The sequence below is a fragment of the Podarcis vaucheri genome, assembly GCF_965113315.1.
Source record: "Podarcis vaucheri genome assembly, chromosome: 11".
NCBI classification, from domain to species: Eukaryota; Metazoa; Chordata; class Lepidosauria; order Squamata; family Lacertidae; genus Podarcis; species Podarcis vaucheri.
The window spans coordinates 28,458,672-28,483,088 of NC_138749.1; the positions used below are offsets into that span (position 1 = coordinate 28,458,672).

The 24,417-nt window shown below is 41.4% G+C and overlaps 1 protein-coding gene across 1 annotated transcript in view; it reads right to left on the reverse strand.

Annotated features, from left to right (window-relative positions):
- The window catches only part of THBS4 (thrombospondin 4), a 39,942-nt gene extending 20,491 nt beyond the window's left edge, over window positions 1-19,451 (reverse strand). Inside the window, exons 1-4 of the mRNA XM_082191739.1 lie at window positions 19,152-19,451; window positions 10,331-10,534; window positions 2,875-3,122; window positions 747-852 (exon numbers count right to left, since the gene is read on the reverse strand). Coding sequence (XP_082047865.1) covers window positions 747-852; window positions 2,875-3,122; window positions 10,331-10,534; window positions 19,152-19,245 — 652 coding nt within the window. The 5' untranslated portion in view covers window positions 19,246-19,451. The remainder of the gene's footprint in view (window positions 1-746; window positions 853-2,874; window positions 3,123-10,330; window positions 10,535-19,151) is intronic.
- Between the last annotated feature and the right edge of the window lie 4,966 nt (window positions 19,452-24,417).

Below are 24,417 nucleotides of genomic sequence, written 5' to 3' on the forward strand. Positions count from 1 at the left end.
TTAATAATATAATAATAATAATAATAATAATAATAATAATAATAATAATAATAATAATAAATTTTATTTATATCCCGCCCTCCCCAGCCGAAGCCGGGCTCAGGGCAGCTAACAACAATAAAACAGTACAAAAGTACAACACAACACAACTCTCTAAAATCATTCATTATAAAATTAATATATTTCCTAAGGCAGTTGCCTAAGGAACAACAAGTCGAAGGCACTGTTTATGTTTTGCCTGGTACAGAGGAGATACGATAGACATCTTCAAATCTCTCAAGAGCTGTCACAAGGCAGATGGAGTGAGCTTGTTTTCGCCTGGTCTGGAGGCTAGGATCCGAACCAATGGATTCAAGTTACAAGAAAGGAGATCCCGACTAAACATCAAGAAGAACTGTCTGACAGTAAGAACTGCTCAACACTGGAACAGACTTCCATGAAAGATGATGGACTCTCCTTCCTTTTTAAGCAGAGGTTGGATGGCTACCTGCCATGTGTGCTGTAGTTGCAATTCCTTGCCTTTTTCTCATACGTCAATTGGAGAATTAAAGTACAACATCTGGTGTTGAGGGCAAGACGTGGCAACTCCACTGCTTAGTTACAGGAGACTTTCTTGGAAGGATGGTATATCTTTGCTTCCTCTTGCAGTACAGCTAGGATAAAAATAGTCACTAGGAAACCTGGTTATGTTCTGAATACAATATTACATATGGCCAAGCACATTTATTTTGTAATATAAAAACTACCTGGATATTGAACTGCTGGCTCAATCTGTGGAAGAAAACAGTCCTGGAGGCCAGCTACTTGGGACAATGACCCTTTTACTACTAGCTTCAGTTCCTCCAAAGTGTCCTGCAATGACAAAAGAGATTTGGAGGCATAACATTAGGAAGAGGTATCCCAGCTTCTCCTTTCGAAAGCTCACAACAGTTCAAATGCCTTTCATGACCTTCACAAACACAACAGGCAGCTGCAAGAACATTTTTAAGGGGATGACGTACAAATGCTACTAACACAGCAGTCAGTAATATGTACATCTATATGTTGTATGAATGAAAATGTTCTTGCTGTAACAGTCATAGGAAAAGTTGCTTCCCAAGAACCTGAAGGATATGCATTTTGGTTATGACCAGCTAAGAAAACTTACATGTGCCCTGTATCTTAAAATATTGGTATCTTTACCAAGCAGAGATTAGGTAGCTGCCCGTAGGGCAGAGTTCTTTGACCTTGTGTCTCCAGGTATTGATGGACTAGAACTCCCATCAACCAGCTTAGCCCAATGGTCAGGGGACTTGTAATCCAATATCTGGAGGCCCAAGGTTAAAGAAGGCTGCCTTAAAAGGCACAGGCCAGCCAGATTATTGTCCAAGACGGAATTTCATCTGGCTGGCTTGTTGTCGGGATAGAATGGGGCTATAGAGCTTTGGCCTCTGCCATCAGGACCTTGAGACACTAGAAGGTTATTCCTGAATCTCAGGTTGTGACCAACCTTGCACCACCCATCAGCCATAAAATAAGCAACTGCAAAGAAATTGATTCTTCACTTCCTGCCAGAAGGAACACTTGGCTCCTCTTGGGACTGCAGAGCTAAAAGAATGCAGACATGAACATTATGATCCCATCCATCAGCCAGAGAATGAAGGGCTGCTGGGTTGTGCAGGTTTAGGGGCATGTCTCTATATGCATTCTTCAATTACAATGATGATCACTTGATCAAAGGCAGGATATAGTAAGTGTCAAACCGGGGGGGGGGGGGAATCTATGTGCCACTGGTATCCTCCCCCCCCCCTTTCTATCCATTGCATCTTTTTTAAAGCAGAATGGGGTACTTTGCACATAGAATCATAGAACTGTAGAGTTGGAAGGGACCCCAAGGGTCATCTAGTCCAACCCCCTGCAGTGCAGGAATCTCAACTAGATCATACATGGCAGGTGGCCATCCAACCTCTGCTTAAAAAGGAAGGAGAGTTCGCTTTCTTTCATGGGAGTCACTGATTTTTATCAAAAATAAATTAAAGTTGCTTTGTGCCAGAGGCAAAAGGAATACTGTGCATGCCTAGATGTTAGCGTAACTTTAAGTCAATTAACTAAAAAAGAAGTTGGTTTTCCTCATAAAAGTACACAGAGAGACAGGCTCAGTTTGAGATGCCAGAGTTGTTGAAAATAAAAGTTAGCAACCCTAATTGGTCTCCTTTCATATACGTAAGAGGTTCTCTGGTAAAAAAAAGTTAGGTAAAAGTAAAGGACGCCTGGACAGTTAAGTCCAGTCAAAGGCGACTATGGGGTTGCGGCGCTCATCTCGCTTTCAGGCTGAGGGAGCCAGCATTTGTCCACAGAAAGCTTTTCAGATCATGTGGCCAGCATGACTAAACCGCTTCTGGCGCTACCAAACACCTTGACAGAAACCAGAGTGCATGGAAACGCCATTTACCTTCCCACCGCAGCAGTACCTATTTGTCTACTTGCACTGGCGTGCTTTCGAACTGCTAGGTTGGCAGGAGCTGGGACAGAGCAACAGGAGCTCACTCCATTGCAGGGATTCGAACCGCTGACCTTCTGATTGGCAAGCCCAAGGGGCTCAGTGGTTTAGACCACAGCACCACCCGCATTAGCAACCCTAATTGGTCTCCTTTCATATATATAATAAGTTCTCTGGTAGAGCCACAGAGCTCTTCAGTTGCAAGGGAAGGTTATACTCACGAATCAAGAGGACTGAGGGGAAGAACTTGACTGATGAACTCGTGAATCTCCCCTGCTCCCTCTCCACCCTGGGCCTGACAAATGAAGTGCATGTGTCTCCACCCAATCAGCAAGCACCCTGACATGAGAGGAGCTTCTGCATGAAGACTCCATCACTCCTCTACAGCTGATCACCTGTGCTTTTTTCTGCAGTGTTCGTAACTCCACTGCCTCTGAACTTTGTGACAGTCCCGAAAAGGCTTTAGGCAGATCTTGAACGGAATCCATCTGCACACAGTCCACGTACAATTCGGCTTTGCTGGAGCCACGTTGCAGGCCGCTTAGCCTGAGGAGGACTGAGCGGCGCTTCCCATCTGCCAGTGGCACGTTGCTGAAGATCACAGCATTTAACTTCCCATCGCTCCTCAAATATCGAAGGGAAACTAGAACAAAATAACATTATTGTAAGGCAAGAACACAGTATACTTGGTACACAGTGAAACCTCTGCCAATGGAGCAGGAAGTTTGCGGAAAGTTAAGGAAAGCCAGCTCAGCTTTTCTTGGTTTGATCGTGTCTGTTGCGACAGCTCTAGTTAACAAATCACTTGCAAATGCATATACCATGTGGAGTATTGTCCTAGATGCAGATAAAAATAAAATAGCTAACAAAGGGAGGGGGGCACCCGTCAGCTCCAGCTCTCTCCAGGATCACAGACGCACAGGTTGGGTGGTGGCCAAACGCAAAAAGAGGAAGGGCCTCCTGCAGCTTTAGAAGTTATGTGGAAGAAGGAATTTCAACAGGGTTCCTTCTTCTACACAACTTTTATCTATCAGTCATCTGCTTGAGACATCTTTTGAAGACATCTTTTGCCCATGCCTTTGCCCGATCCATGAAACTGGTCCTTTTATGCATGCTACAACATTGGGCGAAAAATTTCTGCATAACAGAGGGTTGGACTAGATTATCCTCATGGTCCCTTCCAGCTCTACAGTTCCAGGCATTTCTGTACTTTTAGTCACTGTTTACCGTATTTTTTGCTCTATAACACGCACCTGACCATAACACGCACATAGTTTTTAGAGGAGGAAAACAAGAAAAAAAATTCTGAATGAAACAGTGGATGTATCATTTTGGTGCTTCATGCTGTGGCCACAGACATGTGATTTGACGGTGAGTTTGGGGTAGGCCAATGCAAAAATTCTGAGAATCCATGTGGATCTGTGCTTTGTAACCACAGCAACCGAAAACAGCTTTTACAACTTTGTAAACAAAGCAACCGAAAACAGAAGAGGGTGGGCAATAAGACCCTGAGGCAGAATGCAGGAAAGCAGTAGCCTCCCCTCTGCAGTGCGCGATCTGATTTTTGCCTCTGCACTCGGGCCAGTCGGCTCCAAGGACCACACATTCGCTCAATAACACGCACAGACATTTCCCCTTACTTTTTAGGAGAAAAAAATGTGAGTGTTATAGAGAGAAAAATACGGTAATTTTTTGTTTCATTGTGTATTTTTACATTTTATCAATGGGTTTTCATTTTAATTGTACTCTTTTACCACTTTAGTGTTTGCAACCCTGGGGTCCTTTGAGAGGAAGGGCAAGATAGAAATTTTAATGATGGTGATGATGATTAAAAGAAGCAATTTTGTGTTTCCTAGTATGTTAAAAAACCATTTAGATCTATTCTTATACAGTGGTTCCTTGGGTTACAGACGATTCAGGTTACAGACCCCGCTAACCCAGAAATAGTACCTCAGGTTAAGAACTTTGCTTCAGGATGAGAACAGAAATCGAACGGCAACAGCGGGAAGCCCCATTAGCAAAAGTGGTACCTCAGGTTAAGATCAGTTTCAGGTTAAGAACGGACCTCCAGAACGAAGTTCTTAACCCGAGGTACCACTATATATTAAGTGATATAGAAATGATCTTCTATAAATCATGAAGGTGTAGGAGCTCAGTTCTGTTTTGTATCTGGCCCTGAATTAGTTTCTGGTTCTCAGATTCCGTTTCATATTATTAAAGCAGAAATAGTAAGGACTGCAGCAGGGTTGGCTAAAGACATCTGGAAAGAAAACTCCAGAAAGTACCTCTCCCCATGCTAAATTATATGCAGTAACTGAACAACTTATAATTTCTTGCCCTTTAATGTAGCTGCATATTTGCTCCCTAAGGACCAAACTAGAAGTAACTTGTGAGATATCAGTTTGCTTTTTAGGAACTGGCCCCACTATCTCATGGATTAGATCTGCCCTGCTGGTTTGTTAAGCAAAGGTACAAAAGTTAAGACCACAGAGCATTTTATCTACTAAAAGCTGCTATGTACCGTATTTTTCGCTCTATAACACGCACCAGACCATAACACGCACGTAGTTTTTAGAGGAGAAAAACAAGAAAAAAAATATTCTAAACGAAATAGTGGATATATGATTTTTGTGGTTCATGCTGTGGCCACAGACATGTGATCTGGCAGTGAGTTTGGAGTAGCCCAATGCAAAAATCCTGAGGATCCATGTGGATCCATGCTTTGTAACCACGAAGGAGGAAAGGAAGGGGAACCATGGATCATCTGCTCATGACTGCAGCAGATCCCACCCACCACCCGTAGGCATTCGCTCCATAACACGCACAGACATTTCCCCTTACTTTCTAGGAGGAAAAAAGTGAGTGTTATGGTGCAAAAAATACGGTAAGTGGCAACCACATTAGAACACTGAACATGCCTTGGGTTTTTCCCCCCTTCGAAAATAAAAGCAACTGAGGGAAGAAACAGGACCATGATAAGGGGGTGTGGTGGAGGGATTTAGCCCTTTCTCTGTGTACTGTAATCCTTGTAAAAATAAACCCTCCCCCTTGCATTATTTGCCCCAGGAACAAAGCTACCAGTGATCTCCTGTGCAGCCATGTGTTGTCAGGACCTGGGATGCAACAGACAAGAGGAATCTCTACTGCAGATTTCAAGATATGTGAGCATTCTCCAGCTTTGAATCTGGCAAGCCCTATAAGAAAGATCCTGCATCTGGAGCAAGACTGGATAAATCTCATCCAGAATGAGAGAAAGATAGATAAAGGAAAGGGGTGGAAGAGCTCACAATTGGCCAATGGCCACGAGACAGGATTGCCGGAGGGCAGCTGGATTGGATGGAAGATCAAGGTTCATTTGAGGGGGTGGAATACTTTTTTGGGAGAGAGCAGAGGGGGAAATGCTTGCTAGGAAGGACCAAAGACATTATTATATTTAAACCATCTGTGTTGCTGCACTCTTCCACTGCAGCAAAAGTTTGAATTTAATGGTGCCAATGGACAATGAAGACTTCAGTCGTTTTCACTGTGGAGAAAACCAGAGTCCCTGCTGCTTTGCTTATGAAAGGCAGTAAAAAAAGGTTTCAATTTAGGATACCAGAAATCCTGTTGGATATTTGATTAGGCTTCAAAGAGCTGTTGTTAAGTGAGCACACACAACTTTTAAAGAAAATGCTATTTTTAAAAGATGGGCAGTCTTTTCTCTGAGTGTATATCCAGGTGAGAAGGTCAGGAGAGGGGGGAAAGTAGACATGGATGTATCTGGGGAGTCTGCAGCATATATTTTGATGGATTAGCATATGTTTTTGTGATCACTGTCCACTTCTGGAACACTACTGACTTGGTTAAAAAATACTTTCATTTCTTCACTTTTTTAAAAAAAACAAGTCCTTATGGTTTGAGAAGAATGAAAAGGATGCAGTTTTAGTATTTTAATGCATTAAATTCAATAGTAAATTACAAATTCAGTAGTCAATTGATAAATCACAGAATCGCAGAGCAGCATTTTAGTGAAGGCCTTCAATGCAATAGCCAAGAATTTATTTGTTCCTTATTAACAGAACTATAGCATTAGCCCTGAACCACCATCAATTGTTTATACTTGTACAAATGTAGTGGTGAAGGCTGGTTGCAGAATAATCCCTAAATTCCTAATCCCTAAATTGCAGCTACTGTGGTACCTCTGGTTATGCACTTAATTCATTCCAGAAGTCCGTTCTTAACCTGAGGTACCACTTTAGCTAATGGGGCCTCACGCTGCTGCCGTGCTGCCAGCATAAGATTTCTGTTATCCTGAGGTAAAGTTCTTAACCCAAGGTACTACTTCCGGGCTAGCAGAGTCTGTAACCCAAAGTGTTTGTAACCCGAGGTACCACTGTACTTCCTTTAGACGTTATGTGGCAATGGAGACAATGAAATTAACCTTATTACAAGCAGCTTTTAGCCTGCCTTCTAAGCCAGTGGTTCCCAAGCTCCTCACCCACCTACCCTAGGAAGGACCACTTGAAAATTGCTACTGGTTTTGGTGGATCACCTGTTGTAGCAATTACAGTGCACTGTGTTATATGCTGTATGATTTGTAACTTTATTTTTATAGTTTATTTTTTATAATACAGTAAAATACAACAGAAAGAAAAGACGCAATAAAATACAATTGAAAATAAATAATATTAAAGAGAAACTGATGGACCACTGGTGGTCCACAACCAGTTTGGAAACCCATGTTCTAAGAGAATTCTTCTTCTCTTTTAGGAGAGCGAGAGTGAAATCATCATGAAGGACAATGCAGTTATGAAACCGAGAAGGCCAGATTGCAAGCGGATTCTGCTTTAATATGTTACAATCCTAAGGGAAACAAGTGAAGAGAGAGATGGCGGGGAGAGAAATGTTCTGGAATAGCAAAACATCACACAGAGGAAAAAAGGTACCAAACTCTTGTATTTTTAAAGGGTTCCTTGAGTGCATATGTGGATATATTGGTATAAAACTGTTCTGCCATACTAAAAACAAGCAAACATGAATTTTTAAAATATTGCTCCTGGCAATGGCAACAGGCATTGGCAGTCAGACCACACAACTCAGATGGTCATGTCCCTGCTGAGCTGCCATAAATTACTGCTGTAAGTAACCATAGCAATTGTTGTTATACAATTCCATTCACCATATAGATGGGTCTATGAAACATTTCTATGTCCTTCTGCTGTGCTGAAGAAGAATTCCATGAAACAGTGGGTATATCCGGAATCACTGTTCACTACGTCTGTTCATGGACCACTTTGGCAACGTTGGACGTCATAAAACAAAGCTTTACGGCTTGTTTCCACCAGATAAGACTCTGACCCATTGCTTCTTTCAGAGACTTGCATAGCCCACAAAGACTTTCAGAGACCTATAAGACTTATGTTTATTTGGTTCTATGTTTTCAAGAGAATCCCATCAAGAGTGCATAATCTGACTTTCAGAGATTTAGAAGATTTCTATAAATTACTGCTGGCCTGCACCTGGCTTGGGGCATTATCATGGCCAGACTATCTCTGTCCAAGAATCACCACAGTTGACGTAACAGCTAGAGCTGGTAAAAGGCAACTTCTAGCAACTGAGGCTACCTGAGCTTCCAGCAACAAAGATGGATCCAGGGCCCCCCACAAACCCTGAATGTGTTTTTCCAGAGTAGGTGCAACCCGGTTGAGAATAGGCAACTGGCCAATCTTCTGGACATGGGAATCACCAACCCAGTGCCTCCGTATTCACAGGGTTCAAGCTCAGTTCATTAGCTCTCAGATTATATTTGCATTAATTTTTATATGACTAACATTTTGTTCTAAAGCAAAACGCATGTTCTTTATTTGCTGATTTATAACAAACTTCTTTATAACAATTTATTAATTATTATTATTATCATCATCATCATCATCACATTTCTAAACCACCCTTCAATCTGAAGGTTACCAGGGTGATATACAACTATTCCAATAAAACAAAACATATCAAAACATCAAAATTAAAAGGAGAAAAGGGAATTTCAGTAGAATATAATTACAACAGAAGTCAGACTACCTTACATACTTTTCCAATCCCCCACAGCTTGAAGAAGCAAATGAGTCTTCACTTGACATAGTAAGGATGCCAGTGGAGTGGGGGAAATGTATCTTCAGTGGAACTGAGTTCCATAAATAGGATGCCACAACAGATAGAAAGCCATGAATTGCTTGACTGTAGAAGGGACCATGCGCACCAATAGAAACACTAGCAGGGCCTCTCCTACAGACCTTATTGCATGGGACAGCAGATAATGGGAGACACTCCTTCAAATATTTGGGCTTCAAATATAGGGATTTATTCTTCGGAAGTAGTCCTTGTAGCAAATCAGGATCCTGTGCAGCTCTTTAAGGATCTGTGTAATATTATCCTATTTTGTTGTGGCATTTATTAATCTAGCAGCTACATTCTGCAGCTGCTGCAACTTCTGGAACATCTTCAAGGGCAGTCCCATGTAGAGCTACCTATGAGGTTACTAGAGCATGTAGTACTGTGGCTGGAGTACTGCAGTCCAGATGCAGTTGTGGGTAGTGAATGAATTGGAAATAGGCACTCTTGCTACTGAGGTCACTTGGGCTTCAAATGACAATATTGGTTCTAGAAGCAACCCCAGACTATCCCTTTAGGCAGCAATCCTACACCAACTTGGCTGGGAGTAAGCCCCATTGGCTTCAGTGGGGCTCACTCTGAGCAGATATATACAGGATTGCAATGTTAGCCTGCAATCCTGTGCATGCTTACTTGGGATTAAGTTCCATTTAACTCAGTGGGGTTTACTTGTATAGAACTGCACTTGATCCAACCAAATGCATTTTTAAAGGCTCACCTTTTAGTCAATCAAAAGTTTTTAAATCTGTTAGTCTAACCAATCACTAACGAGTTGCAGCCCCAATTTAAAGGCAATTTAACTAAACGTTTCTGTAATTGGTTAGCATGCAATTTTAGTTAGTAGGTTTATTCTAATTGCACAACCATTTCTCCCTTTGTAGATAACACCACACATTTTTCATGCTGTACATTCATGAATTTACCATAGCATGGCAGAGTTCCACACAAGTCAGTGCTATGGCTCTAAACAAGCGCATTCCACTCAGCCAAGAGCATTTTCTGTCATGTGGCTGATTTTATAAGGCCTTTGCAACAGGAATGTTTATCTTGCACAGTCAAAGCTAAACTTTGGGATCAACTAAATTAAGTTCCCATCTTTCATATGCTGAATGCAGCATGTGCGTGTATCTATCAAATTCCTCAGTAATTTGAAACAGTGATTTCCCAAAGGGGAAAAAGGAAGAAAGAAAAACCTTTGACTTGGTTCTTTGAGAACCATTCATCACTGCCAGTGGGAAGTTTGCTGGCAGAAAGATGCCAGCCCCCATCTCCCAACATGGGGAATCAAGGCTGTTCAAGAACACAGAGACAGGATGTTGCCATAAGCTAATTCTCGTACCTCTCTGAAGCGTGGAATGCAATGAGTATGCAAGCAGGCAATAAAAAGCAGTAGCAAAGTGTTGGAATTGTATTTACATTAGCTTTCATTCCTAGTCTCAGTACTGATAAGACTCCAATACTGCGATAAACTCTGAGCACCAGAATTTAAGAAGGATATTAAGCAGCACAGAAGTATTCAGGAGGTGTTTAAGAGGATGGTAAAAACAATTCCAGGAGTAAACATTAATTAAATGAATTAAAACTTCACCAAAAAATGTAAGCTAATTGTAGAAGATTTGTGTGAAAGACCTTCTTTAGAATATGCCCAATAAAATCACATCTATTCATTGCTTTCACACCCATCCACCCGACTTTTGTAGGACTTACCTTTATTCACCCGTCCCATAACTGTGAATTCAAAATATTTTCTGTTTTCAGTGGAAGAATATAGCCCAAATACAACAGCTGTGCTTTTGGGTTGCAGTCTGAATGTCGACAGCACGTAAATTTCATTCAGTGTAGGATCGGCCAGTGTCTGTTGCAAGAAGGTTTTTACTAGCTTCTGGTTGGGTGTAGAAAGAAGATCAAAAACTATAAAGAGATAAGAAGGATTTCACTAAGTTGGTTATTATAAATAATATACAAGTGGGACTTCAGTAAAATGGTGCAGTTCATCCTTGCAACAGGAACACTCCTGTAGCATGACAGAAGCCTGTAATTTTATCAGGATAAGTTGTTTGTTGTTTGCTGCTGTAACAATTGTTTTCTCAAAATGTATTTTCTGTATCATGAAAAATAAATAAAAACAAACAAAACCAGGAATGCTCCTGTTTCAGTTTCTGGCCAATCAGCTATGTCCTCCTCCAGGAAATTCCATTTCACCTCCAGTATCACCCCCAACTTTGCATTTCCCCTTGCCCAAATGCCAAGCTGAGCATTTAAGGGCTGATTTAGTTCAGTGAGAGAAATGGAGCTCTGCAGCTGCAGATTCAAACTGCCTCAAGCCACCTTAGTTGGTGTGAGTCATAGCTCAGTGAGTGGTAACCACATGGTTTGCTTGTGGAAGGTCACAGATTAAATCCCAGGCATCTTCTGTTACAAGTACAGTACAGTATCTTTCAGGTGGCCTGTTTGGGAACACCTTGAAGCTGTGGACAGTTTCACCTGTAGTACCAAACAAGAAAGATTTATGGTCTGACTCACCACAAATCAGAGTCATCTGTTCTTTCGGAAGAACTTACAAGAAATTCCTCCTTGGGCTGGCTTTTAAAGAGGTGAGATTTTATTCTGTTTCGCTAAAAGGAAAGCTTTTTCTTTTTCTTGGTCTGAGTATTTGAGATGGAGGTGGCTACAGATACAAATAAATCAATAAATTTCCAATGATTATTAGTGTTACTTAAAATCGCCCTTCACTAACCCAACTGTGTTGAAAGAATAAAGAGTGTTAAGAGACATATCACCAATCTCCTGGTGGAAAGTACATCAGGAAGATGGGAAACATTTATACATCATAAGCGGCTATGCTTATTTTATGCTTGTTGCTTATTTGATTGCAATAATTTATTTGTTAGATTGCTTCACGTCTGATCTGAAAAAAAGTTTAAGTCTAATGACCTTACTAATTGTAGTCAAATTAAAATGCGTTCCTTCTGGATATACAGCTCTTTGAATTAAACTCATGTGACTTCATAGATGCCAAGAATCAAATTAAACTTTGTTTTTTCAGGAATTAACATGGTGCTAGCTCCCTGACCAAACTGTACTCATATATAAGACACAGTGTGGATACTGTTGCCTGCAAGCTTACCCTGTAGGTGGTACATTTTTCACAGCAGACAGGACTTATTTCTGGCTCTGGGTGGAGACACTCTGGATTTAGCTAAAGAGCACAGTTCTGCCGGATGGTATTTTGCTGAAGTGAGTGATCACTGAATATACAAGGTTATAAAACTATTTGCTTATTAAAAGTGCCATATAAAGAGACAGTAGTGAACAAAGGCCAGATATTTGTCAAGAATGATAAAACAGCACAGCACACACATTTAGAAGCAAAAACTAGGTCTTGGCTTTTTGATTCAACTAGAGAGAAAGAAGAGGAAAAGTTGAGAAGAGGCAAAGGGCCCTGGGATACAAGCAAATGGTTAGATACTATTTGCAGATTTATGCAAGCAAGTCTTTGTGCTGCTGGCTTGCACATTCCCCTCTCTTACATCACACATATTATAACACAATGAAATACAAGCGCTTCACATGGAAGTCTGCACATTGTTGAAAGATTTCTGGGATTCCTTCTCCAAAAGCAGGAGAAAATTGATACAAATTGAGCTTTCATTGGCTTCCATTTAGGGCAAGGGTGGAGAACCTGTAGCTTTTCAGATGCTTTTCAGATGGGACTCCAGCTCCCATCAGCCTCAGCCAGAACAGTCAGGGATGATGGGTGTTGTCATCCAAAGGTATCTGGATGGTCATGTGTTCCTCATACCTGAAATAGAGCACCTGTTGCACACACTATGTTTATGTGTGTGATAGAGTGTGCTTATTCCTTAACTATGCTGTATCTTCATCAGGATGTGTGAGACCAGGCTTCTGGTTTCAGGCCTATGAAGATGGTAAATTGTTGCCCAGATTTATCCAATAGCAGAGTGCTAAATTATCACAATGTAATAATCCTGCCATGTGGTGTGGATTATTTAACATATCTACACCTGACTGAAAATCTGAGAAGTGGTAAAATTATTTCCATCAGTTGGTAGCTTGTTACAGATAACCAAGTGGATTTAAATGGACGCCATGTTAAATTGCCTTTAGGTAAAGGGTCTTCTGAAGCCACACACTTAGCAGTGCTTAATTGAAGAACTAACTGCTGACATTCACAGAGGTTAATTATCACAGAAGGGCTGAACATCTACAAAAGCTTATTAGCCTGCAAGTGTACACAGAATGCATGACTTCCCAGAGTGAATTAAACCAATTGTTCATGCACTCCAACAGCCACCTGGACACAGATTGGTAGCTTTAGAAACAGATTCTCAAACTTTTCCAGAATGATGAGCCTCCAACTCAAAATAGGAGGGGTGTGGGGTGGCTAGCTTTTCCAAGTGTAGTTTATGATGGGACCATGATGCATTGGAAACTTAAAAGCACAACCCACACAACTTTTAATGCTCATTGATTTCAAAGGAAAATAACAAAGGACCTCAAACTGCAACTCTTTACTCACTTACATGGGAGTAAGCCCCAGCAGACTCAATGGGACTAACTTCTGGGTAGGCATGTATAGGATTGCACTGCTTCACTATAGTAGGATTACCCCTTTATGAAATAATGTCATTTCATTGGATCACTATTCTCTAACAAAGTATATTTTTCCAAAGGTTCTTTATGATTTTAAGGAGCTTTTGTTAAATAAAAGGTACAGATTCCTTTGGAATAATGCTCCTGACAGTTTATGTCATTCCAGTGCCTTCAAAATCGAGTCCTTTTAGACTTTGTACTTTGTCTTTAAATATTTTCCTGTCCCATTTCCACCTTCTGTTTCTGCTCTATTAACAGTGCAGGTCTCTACCTGTCTACTTAGAAGTAAATCCTATTGAGTTTAATTAAGGGAGGTTACTCCCAGATATGTAGGGACTGCAGTCTCATTATCTTCTGTTTCACTAGCAACCGCCTGTACTTAAATTTAGGAAACCATAATGAAGCAATTAAGACAAAACTAAAAACCCTTCACAGTGGACAATATTACTGTTGCTAACTTCTTTGGGGACTGTGGGCAAACTCACAATATGGCCAATGATAGCTTTTTCAGATTCCTATTGGGGAGGGGGGAGGTCTAAGTCTCCTGAATCAAAACAAAATGCTCTTTCCCATATCTGTTCTGTTAGAACACCATATTCCCCCCCCCCCAATTCAAGGGAAGTTAAAGCAATGCAGCCCCAAAATGGTGAGAAGGCAGCTACAGTTCAGGAAAATCAATGGGAAAACCCTGACTGCACACATTTTTAGATAGATGTTAAGGTGTGTAATACTGTTGTTTCAAGTCTTGTACATATTTGCTACCCTAAATTTCTTGAAAAAAAATAGTATCATAATAGGCTTCAAAAGTTAACTTTATAATAAAACAATGTAATTTTATAACCAAACTTTTGAAGTGTTTCCCTCAATTCATTCATTATTCTCTTTGGTCATAGGCATATTGTTTTCCTCTGATATCCCCCCCAAAATCTCTGCTCCATACTAACCCCCTCCAGCCAGTGGATTAGGGGCTTAAAATTGCTCTGCAATATTTATGAATCATCCTTAATCCAGCGAGTGGGTGACCACAAGCTTAACGTGAGTCAACAGTGTGATGCAGCAGCAAAAAAAGCTAATGCTTTTCTAGGCTGCATCAAGGGAAGTAATAGTACCACTCTATTCTGCCTTAGTCTAAACCATAGAGCCTAGGGCTTTCTGATCAGAAGGTTGGTGGTTCGAATCCCTGCGACAGGGTGGGCTCCCGTTGCTCCGTCCCTGCTCCTGCCAACCTAGCAGTTCGAAAGCATGTCAAAGTGCAAGTAGATAAATGGGTACTGCTCCGGCAGGAAGGTAAACGGTGTTTCCATGTGCTGCTCTGGCTTGCCAGAAGTGGCTTAGTCATACTGGCCACATGACCCGGAAGCTGTACGCCGGCTCCCTCAGCCAGTAAAGCGAGATGAGCACCACAACCCCAGAGTCGTCCATGACTGAACCTAACGGTCAGGGGTCTCTTTACCTATTCTGCCTTAGTCAGACCACACTTGGACTACTGTGTCCAATTCTGGACACTATGATTTAAGAAGGATGCTGACAAGCTCGAAAATGTGCAAAGAGCAACCAAGATGATAAAGGGTCTGGAAACTAAGCCTTATGAGGAGCACTTGAAGGAGCTGGGTATGTTTAGCCTGGAAAAGAGGAGACTGAGAGGAGATATGATAGCCATCTTTAAATATTTTAAGAACTGTCACATGGGGGGAGGAGCATGCTTGTTTTCTCCTGCTCTGGAGGGTAGGACTCGTACCAATGGCTTCGAGTTATAAGAAAGGAGATTCCGACTAAACATTCAGAAAAACTTTCTGACAATAAGAGCTGTTCTGCAGGCTCCCATGAGAGCCTCTCCTTCCTTGGATGTTTTGAAACAGAGTTCAGATAGCCACCCATCATGAATGCTTTAGCTAAGGTTCTTGCATTGCAGGGGGTTGGACTAGATGACCCTTGGGGTCCCTTCCAACTCTACAGTTCTATGGTTCTAGGGAGGCATACATTAGGTTAATAGATACGATAATACAGCTCAAAAAAATTAACCTACATGCATCATCACAACATATTCAACATTCTACTCATTGAAATAATTCCGCTTGGGAAGCATGAAAGAGATTCTTTTCCATTGCATTCCATTTACTTTAGATTTCATTCTTACTCATACCTACAGCCTTTGGGTAATGCATGAAAGGAGTCAAGGTGGTTCAGCTGATTAACTGATTAATCTCGAACGAATGATTCTTTAGTGTCTTCACAATCTATCATCACACAGCCCACTAAACAGCTTGAATTTAAAAACATGCCCTTTCTGCAAAGTTAATTAGCACCAGCGGTGCATTGTGCCTACATGGGAAAATCAAAACCATAGAAATGTGATCTGCAAACAGGTATCAGCTACAAAAACTGTTCACCCCCATTTTCAACAACAGTACTATGCTATTGTCCTTGTAATATTAACAACACAGCAACGTATGAGACACTACTGTTTAAATCATGAATGCCAATTCAAAGCTGATTAATTATCCCCATCTGGAATCAATATTAAAATATCTTCAGGAACACCATCCTAATCAGAGGTAAATTCCATTGGATGTATCTAAGGCTGTCCCTCTGCTTATTAAAGGCTCTTTGACCCAACAGTGGGGTTTTGTCACTGGAATGGGGAGGCAAACTATTTTCACTAATTCACCCTTCCCTGGTAGCTCCTTATACTGTTCCAGTGAGTCTCCCAACCCCTGGGAGCAGATTGGGAACAGATGAGGGCTGCAGCTGTTGAGGGTGAATACGTAAAAATCACATTCCTTACCTTTTCTGCTAGCAGAAGCCTCTGATGCATTAAGCTGTCTTCTGTCACTAGATAAAATCCCAAGTTTAATGGAATTTAATCACTAGCATGTTTAGGGCTGTGTACACACCAAATTTGTGAAGCACATTTAAATTAGTGCACACACCCCAAAGAATCCTGATAGCTATAGTTTAGAGGCTGCAGATATTCTTACTGAATGAGGTTCATAATATGTCTAGCAAGGATTTTACAGGTGTGGTGCTGACTTTATGTGGAATTGCCACCCCAATGAAGCCCACTAGGATCAGGCTCTGGCTGAATTCAGACATTTGGCTGAATTCAGGTGAGCATTTGGCTTGCACACACACACACACACACACACACACACTTCACAAGGAGTTCAGAAGCTTTCACTTCCATTTTTGATTATCTGCAGTTTGTCTTGCTATCTGAATATGACAAACTGACTTAGCCGATTTGTCTGAAACAAATTAATTTCAAACCTTAAAAGTTATAAAACTACCTTGTATCAACAAACAATAGTTGAGATTAACCACAGTTTAAGGTTACAGCACAAGACTTAACTGTGGTGAAACAAAATAAGAAGCACAAGATTCTGATCTCCTTACAGTTGCATCAGGAGAGGAGAAGGAGGGGGTGAAGAATGAGAGTTCATGGCTCAACTAGGCTTCTTTCTCTTACAAAGAACATAGTTTATTATGATGTGTCGATGCAACAAATATATAATTTCATATAACCCTGGCTTTTTCAAGTAGCATTTAAGCTAAATTGAAGTTGATTTATTTGATCCTGGTCAGGCTTTTGTTTTCGTTGACCCCGGTTGTTATTATTGCAACTTTTGTTGTTGTTTTGCTTGTGCTGCACTGTTTTTCATTGCTAGTTTGTTCAATTTTTGATTTGATTTGTTGTTTTGTCTTTACAAGGTAAAGTGGTCGCATATATATATATATATATATATATATATATATATATATATGCAGGTTTTGGTATCTTCGGGTGTCTTCCCGTGTAAGAGTAGGGGTGTCTGGGCGACGTTTCGACGAGGTCTCACTCGTCATCTTCAGGCTGGTGCTTTCGGCTTCTTGTTACTGGAACAGAGCAGAATCTGGTGTTTGAGTTCCTATAAATACTGTTGAGGGGTGTGGTGTATAGCCTCCAACGTTCTGGGCAGAGAGGAAGTTCCTAGATTAGTGTGCCTTTTCTTCTTTTGTTCCTTAATTACTTGAGGGATATCTTGAGTGATTTCATGAGTGATATTCTGAATACCCCTGGGTGGGTCATTAAGTGTAGATTAGTTGCTAAAGCTTTCGTGTCTTGACCTCTTGAGCTTGTGAAGAGTTTTTCTGAGAAGATGGCTGTGCTGCATTTAGTTGTGCTCTGGCTTGGCTTCGTGTATAGGGGCGAGCTGTGATTTTGTGCCTTGTGCCCGCCAGATCTGTGTAGGGATTGCAGGGGGGTGCAGCATCCGGAGGTGCCACTATAGTTTGGCTACTGGATGGAGTCTGTAATATGTCTGTGGAGAGGGTCTGGGTTTGGGTCTGGTGTGGTTGATTGGTGACGGCGTTCTGTGTGCCTCTGGTTCTGGTGTCGGTTTTTGTGGGGAGGGCTAATTTCCAGATGTCTGGCAGGCGGGACGTGTCGTCACGCTTGTTCATGTTGTGAGGGTGTTTCTCTATCTCGATGGCTTCCATGATTATTCTCTTGTGGTGATGTTCCATGTTAAAGAGCAATTTGGAATCTGCAAAATTAATTTCGTGTCCTGTTTCTTTCATGTGTTGGAAAAGAGAGGAAGTTTTTTCTTCTTTTTTGACGGCATTCTTGTGTTCTGCGATACGTGCATTTATTCGTCTGTTTGTTTGTCCAGTGTACGTGGCTGGGCAGACTTTGCAGGGTATTTCATAGACCCCTTGGTTTTCCAGCTGGATTTTGTCTTTTGGGTTTCTGAGGATATTGGCTATTTTTTGGTTGGTGCAGAAGGCTGTTTTGATATTGTGTTTATGGAGGATTTTGCTAATTTTGTCTGTAGTGCCCTTGATATAAGGAAGGAGGGCCATGCCATTGGGGGTATTCAGAATATCACTCATGAAATCACTCAAGATATCCCTCAAGTAATTAAGGAACAAAAGAAGAAAAGGCACACTAATCTAGGAACTTCCTCTCTGCCCAGAACGTTGGAGGCTATACACCACACCCCTCAACAGTATTTATAGGAACTCAAACACCAGATTCTGCTCTGTTCCAGTAACAAGAAGCCGAAAGCACCAGCCTGAAGATGACGAGTGAGACCTCGTCGAAACGTCGCCCAGACACCCCTACTCTTACACGGGAAGACACCCGAAGATACCAAAACCTGCATTCCTGTACCCGTGAAAATCTACGAAAGCATATATATATATATATATATATATATATATATATATATATATGAAAATAATATCTGATACTGTATTCACATCATTGCTACTCAAACAGGCTAGAACATACTGTAAATATTGAAGCAACAGATGTTTCCATTCCTAGGCAAGAGAGTAGGAAAAGAGCAGAGGTAAATCAAGATAAAAGTACCCCCTTGTGCTCCTACAGATCTTTTTGAAGGTTTGAGAGTCTCAAGAATCTGTGGAATGTGTCTCCACATATACAAGAATCAAACCTTTTTTTAAAAAAAAAAAAGGGCTTTACTATCCTTATTCTAAACAAATCCCTTCAAAAGAAAAGCATCCAATGATTCCGATTTTGCTTTATCAAAAATTCAGTTCTAAAGGAACTCCTTAAACTTACGGTTTCATAACAGCGCAGTTACCATCACCCATTACAAAGGTGGCTTTAAAAACTAACCTCTTTTGTCAAGTCTGCTTAAACTCCAGGTGCTCCTTTTCTTTTGCCTCAAGAGATGGATTTGGGGCACCCCATCAGAGGCTGCAAGTTGCTGCCATATGTTTCCCATCAAATCTCCCGTTTCTGGACAAGAAACGCTCCCTTAATCCTGGTGGGAACTCCACCGTCGGCCACCTATTCCCTGTCCCAGCCTTCTGTAAAGTTCAGCTCCATCGAGGGAAACGAGAGGCTCCCCACCCCACACCCACACCCCCGCTTTTTGGACGCCTCCAAGTTGGGACTGTTGCTTCTTACCTTGAGGAGAAGGCGGCTGAGCGTGAGTGGCCCCGCCGGGGCAAAGCTGCAGGGCAATCTGCAAGAGGAGGAAGGCGGCTTTGCGCTTGTTCATCCTGCCCAGCAGTCCAGCGAAGGGAGAGAGATGCCCAAAACCTGTGGCTGAGGAGCTGCTGCTGCTGCTGTTGACTCGAGGCTCGCCTCGGATAGAGAGAGGGATGCGCGCGGGATCTGTTCTTTAGGAGAAAGGCATGGAGGCGCGCGGCACTCTGGAGGCTCCTACCTGTTGCTCGGACACCGGCTCACTGAACTGCAGCAGCCCCGACCGGAGCTGTTTAAATGCGGGAGCAGGCAGACCCTAAGCCCGGGCTGCGAGGGGCGGAGCGAAAGGGACCGGGGCCGCGAGCCATTGGCTGCCACGGGCGAGGCTCGCGCTGCCTCAGGACCGGGAGGAGGCGCTTAGGAATCTTGCAAAGGGCAAAAAACGCACGAAGAAGCCTCCAAGCTCTCCCAACTTCCATCCAGTCCCAATAAGTTTGTGCCAAATAAAAGGGAGAAGCCTGGACGCAAAGTCCTTCTCCAGATCTCGTACCTATCTATCGATCTTGATGCTGTGATCATTGTAAATGGGGGAAAAAATAGGGCACCAACAGGGTTGTGCGTAAAAGGTTGCGGTTATAAAATGAAATTGCTTTGCTTTATTTATATTTGTTTTTATTACACGTCCATCATTCCCACCTTCCCTGTGAGGTGCTCCAGGTGGCGCAGGTGGTTCTCCCTTGTGGAACGCCCTCCCACCAGATGTCAAAGAGAGAAACAACTACCAGACTTTTAGAAGACATCTGAAAGCAGCCCTGTTTAGTGAAGCTTTTAATGGTTGACAGACTATTGTATTTTAATATTTTGTTGGAAGCCGCCCAGAGTGGCTGGGGGTATCCAGCCAGATGGGCGGAGTATAAATTTATTATTATTAATAATAATAATATTTTAGCATCGCCACAGCCCTATGAGGTAGTTGAGGCAGCAAGATGGCAATGGGGCCAAGGTAGTTGAGTGGGGATTTGAACCCTGGTGTCCTAGTCCAGCACTCTCACCACTGCACTGGATTGGCTCTACTTTCTTTCAAATCAAATTTTCTACATTTTTGTTCTGATTTGGTTACCAAGTTTGATTTTTGTTGTGGTCACTATGCAGGCTTACAGATGGAAGCTTAATCTGCAAAGTTGTTGTTAACAGGCTTTTTCTTTACACATTGGCCTTCCCTTCAGAAATGCAAAATCAGGATTAAATGGGGAAATGTTGTTGCTGGAATGATCTCACGTGGATACTGTAAAAAACTTGCAAGTATGAAGTCTACTAATGCCTAATAAACAAGCATTCTGGATGTGCCCTGGTTGCTTTTCTCATGTTTTGTTCTAGTGCCTTGAATTTCATTGTTTGTTTTCGAAACATAGAAGTTTTCATGCTAAAAATGGTGCCATCTTGATTATTATGTGGTGCTGACATATGAGCCAACTCCTAAGAGACTTCATCCCCCATAAAATATTTGAGAGGGCTGCCCCCCAAAGTTGATGAGCATTGTCACTCACATGGTATGTGTGTGCCACATCTTGTGGTCAATTATGCGGGGAGGGGCTTACTTGCCCCCCAATATTTTATTCAAGTTGGCACCCCTGAAGTTCTCTTACTATGAAGTTCTCTCAATTATTATTATTAATAACCATCCATTAACACAAAGTCGTAGTCTGCCTGTGTCTAAAGTACATATAGATAATTTCTGAGACTTTAGCTATTTTCTTTTGTAAAATGTTTTTAAGCCACATATAACTGTAAGGTTAAAAAAATATGTATTTGAGTTTCAGCTCAACTCTTAAAATATTAGTTTTTCCTCCTTTTTATTTAATCAACAGACTTCTGCATGCTTAGCCTATAGAAAAATTGTCCATTGCTGTTGATTTTTACTTAAGAAAATGTCAGTGGCTCATTCATATTCCAAGCTACGAAAAACTGACTCACTGATTCAGTCAGGTTTTACCATTTGTTCATAAACAGCACAGAAGACCCACTGTATTTCAAAAACAGTTCTGAGTCAGTATTTTTAGGAAGGAACCAAATCTGCCATTCTCAAATAACTTACTCTGGATCAAACCCCCTCTATGACTTCAGTGAATCAAGTGAGATGAAGATCACAGCTATGCAGCAGCAATCCCTGAACATTTACACTCACATCATCCTGTTGGAAGTCACAGCACAAGAAACTACTTTGCATTGAGTCAGGCCATTGGTTCATTTAGCCCCCTACTGATTACCATATATAGCATTCAGCTAGAGATACCAGGAATTGAATCTACGACTCTGAATGCAAGAGACCTGCACCATTTTAAATAAGCAACTAACAGCCTAATCACATTACTATTTGGTTATGTGGTAACTGTTGCATATTGGCTGATAGCTTCTAGTGAGCTGATTGTTGTATACATCCACCATGCCAATGGCACACTTTGGGCTCTCAAATTTGAGCGGTGCCCTGTGCAACTCTAAAATTTGGCACACCCAGTGGCCAAACCAGTCACATTACCCTAAAATCACTTCTGACTTCATGCTCAAAGAGTTTTGCAAAGCACTACAAATGTTGCTTATTTCTTAGTGTTTGCAAAACCTATGGCCTGTGAGCCGACATTCACATGCTTACCAGTGCTTTTCTACTGCTACCATGTTATTATTATTATTAATTATTATTTTATTTGTGTGCTGCCCATCTGACTAGGTTGCCCCAGCCACTTTAGGCAGCTCTCAACAAAATATTAAAAAGACAATAAAACCTCAAACATGAAAAACTTCCCTGTACAGGGCTGCCTTCAGATGCCTTCAAATGTCATATAGTTGTTTATCTGTTTGACATCTGATGAGAGGGCATTCAACAGGGTGGATGCAACTTCTGAGAAAGCCCTCTGCCTGATTCCTTGTTACTTCATTTATTGTAGTGATGGAACTGCCAGAAGGCCCTGGGAGCTGGACCTCAGTGTCTGGGGTTGAGACACTCCTTCAGGTATACAGGGCCAAGACCGTTTAGGGCTTTCTAGGTCAGTGCCAATACTTTGAATTATGCTTGGAAACGTACTGGGAGCCAATGTAGATATTTTAGGACTGCTGTTGTATGGTTCTGGCAACCACTCCCAGTCTCCAGTCCAGTTGGTGCATTCTGGATTAGTTGTCACTTTCAAAGGTAGAACACATTGCAATAGTCCAAGTGGGAGAAAACCAGAGCATGTATTACTTTGGCGAGACAGGCTCAGGTAGGTAGGGTCTTAGCTATTGTACAAGGTGTACAGCTTGTACAGCTGTCTTGTACGCAGAATTGACCTGTGCTTCCATGGACAGCTGTGAGTCCTAAATGACTCCAAGGTTGAACACGTAGTCCTTTAGTGGCACAGTTACCCCATTCAGGTCCAGGGTGTCCCCCACACCTGCCTGGCCCCCAGAAACAGTACTTCTGTCTTGTTGGGATTCCACCTCAATCCATTAACAACCATCCACCCTCCAACTGCCTCCAGGCACTCACATAGGATGTCTTTACTGTTCTTGATAGATATTTACAAGCTATTTACCCGTTTCTTGGTTCTGTAACTGTGCAAACAAGGTGCTAGATGTTGTTGCACTGAATTTAGCAGCAATGGAGTTCCTCCTTAGGCAGGCCTAACTACAGCTTAATTCACATTGTAATTTTTCTGATGTAAGCATTAATACTTGTAATATGTTCATAAATATATTTAAAAATTTCTAATTGGACTACACTAGGAAACATTAATACTTGTGTCAGAAAAGTGTTGGGTGACTAAAATCTTCAAGGGCAAAGGCTTATTGTATTCAATTTTTTGAAAAAAGTAGGGTGGCTTGGTTACCAAATGAGCATAGTTACAATGGAAGAACTGGAAGAAAGGCAGCAGACGAGCCTTACTGGAGAGACAGAATATAAAGGACAAGAGTGTGGCAGACATGAAAGCAGAAATTTACAGAGCAACCATATACATATCTACACAGAGTTCAGTGAGACTTACTCCTAGGTAACTGTGTATAGGACTTCAGCCTTAGGCAGGCATAAAAAGCTAAGAAGTCCGCATATGCAGAGTACCAGTTTGGTGTGTAATATATCAAAGAGACAGTGCAGAGAGGCTTAGGAAGAGAAGTGGCATGGCAGAGTTTTGGAAAAGATGATTTTAGCAGAGGCATTCTTTACTGCTTCTACATCACTTTTTCCTATATGAGTATTAATGCTGCAAAAATTCAATGAAAGTACTTTGATTTCAATGTTGTGGGAACATAATCTCTAAAACCAGGCCTTTGGCTCATTGAACATTGAACATTAAACATGTTTGTGGGAGTGAGGTTATTGGCTTTTGTTCTTGTTTTATTATGTATTTTGTGTTGTCATTTTGTATTTATATGTCATTTTTCAGCCCGTACCATGGCCAATGCCATCTAACAATTTGTCTTATTTTTTATCCTGTTATTGCTGTAGCATCACATCAATTGTTGTTGAGCTTTCCTGTGTTTTGACATACTAGATCAACAGGACTCCCCTGCTTTTTAATCCCCATAGTCTTTTAGGTTGCTTCTGTTACTTTTCCTGACATGTATATGAAGTTCTGTGTTTGGAAACAATCCACAAAGATACATGCAAAGTTTAGCTTGTAATTGTCAAGCATGTGTTTATTTAATTCAACAGAAATGTGAAAAACAGCTGGATATTTTTGGGTGTTCTTTGGTTGTCTCACTTCTGAAGCCCTGAAGTTTCTATATCCATGGTGGGCAAGGGTTTAGGTGAAAAATAAATCTTACTAAATCTCCAACTCCAGGAAAAGGGGTTTTACTGAAACCACAAAATATTTCAAGTCTCTCTGTAAAGTCTATAAACTCTCCATAAAAATCCTTAACTGTTGGTAACACTGACTCAATACAATATGGTACAAGGAATATTTGTGCTTCTGAAATACTTTCCCTTCTGCCTCCAGGTGCAATAAACATTAATTTGTCCAAATATTCTCTCTTAAAAATAGCAGTTTTCATTCTGAGTGAACTATCCATTGTGAAAACAAAGAGGACTTGAAAATTAGTTGTGCAGCAAAGAACTTTGCATCTGCTTACAAAGTGCCTCAAAAAGGTTTCCAAAACCTTTTTGAATATTAGATTCTTAAAGATGAAATAATGAGACTTGAATGAAATTAAAAGCTTCGCAGCTTTAAGAACATGTAAATAAAGTTTACACCACCTGTTATCTCAGAATGCC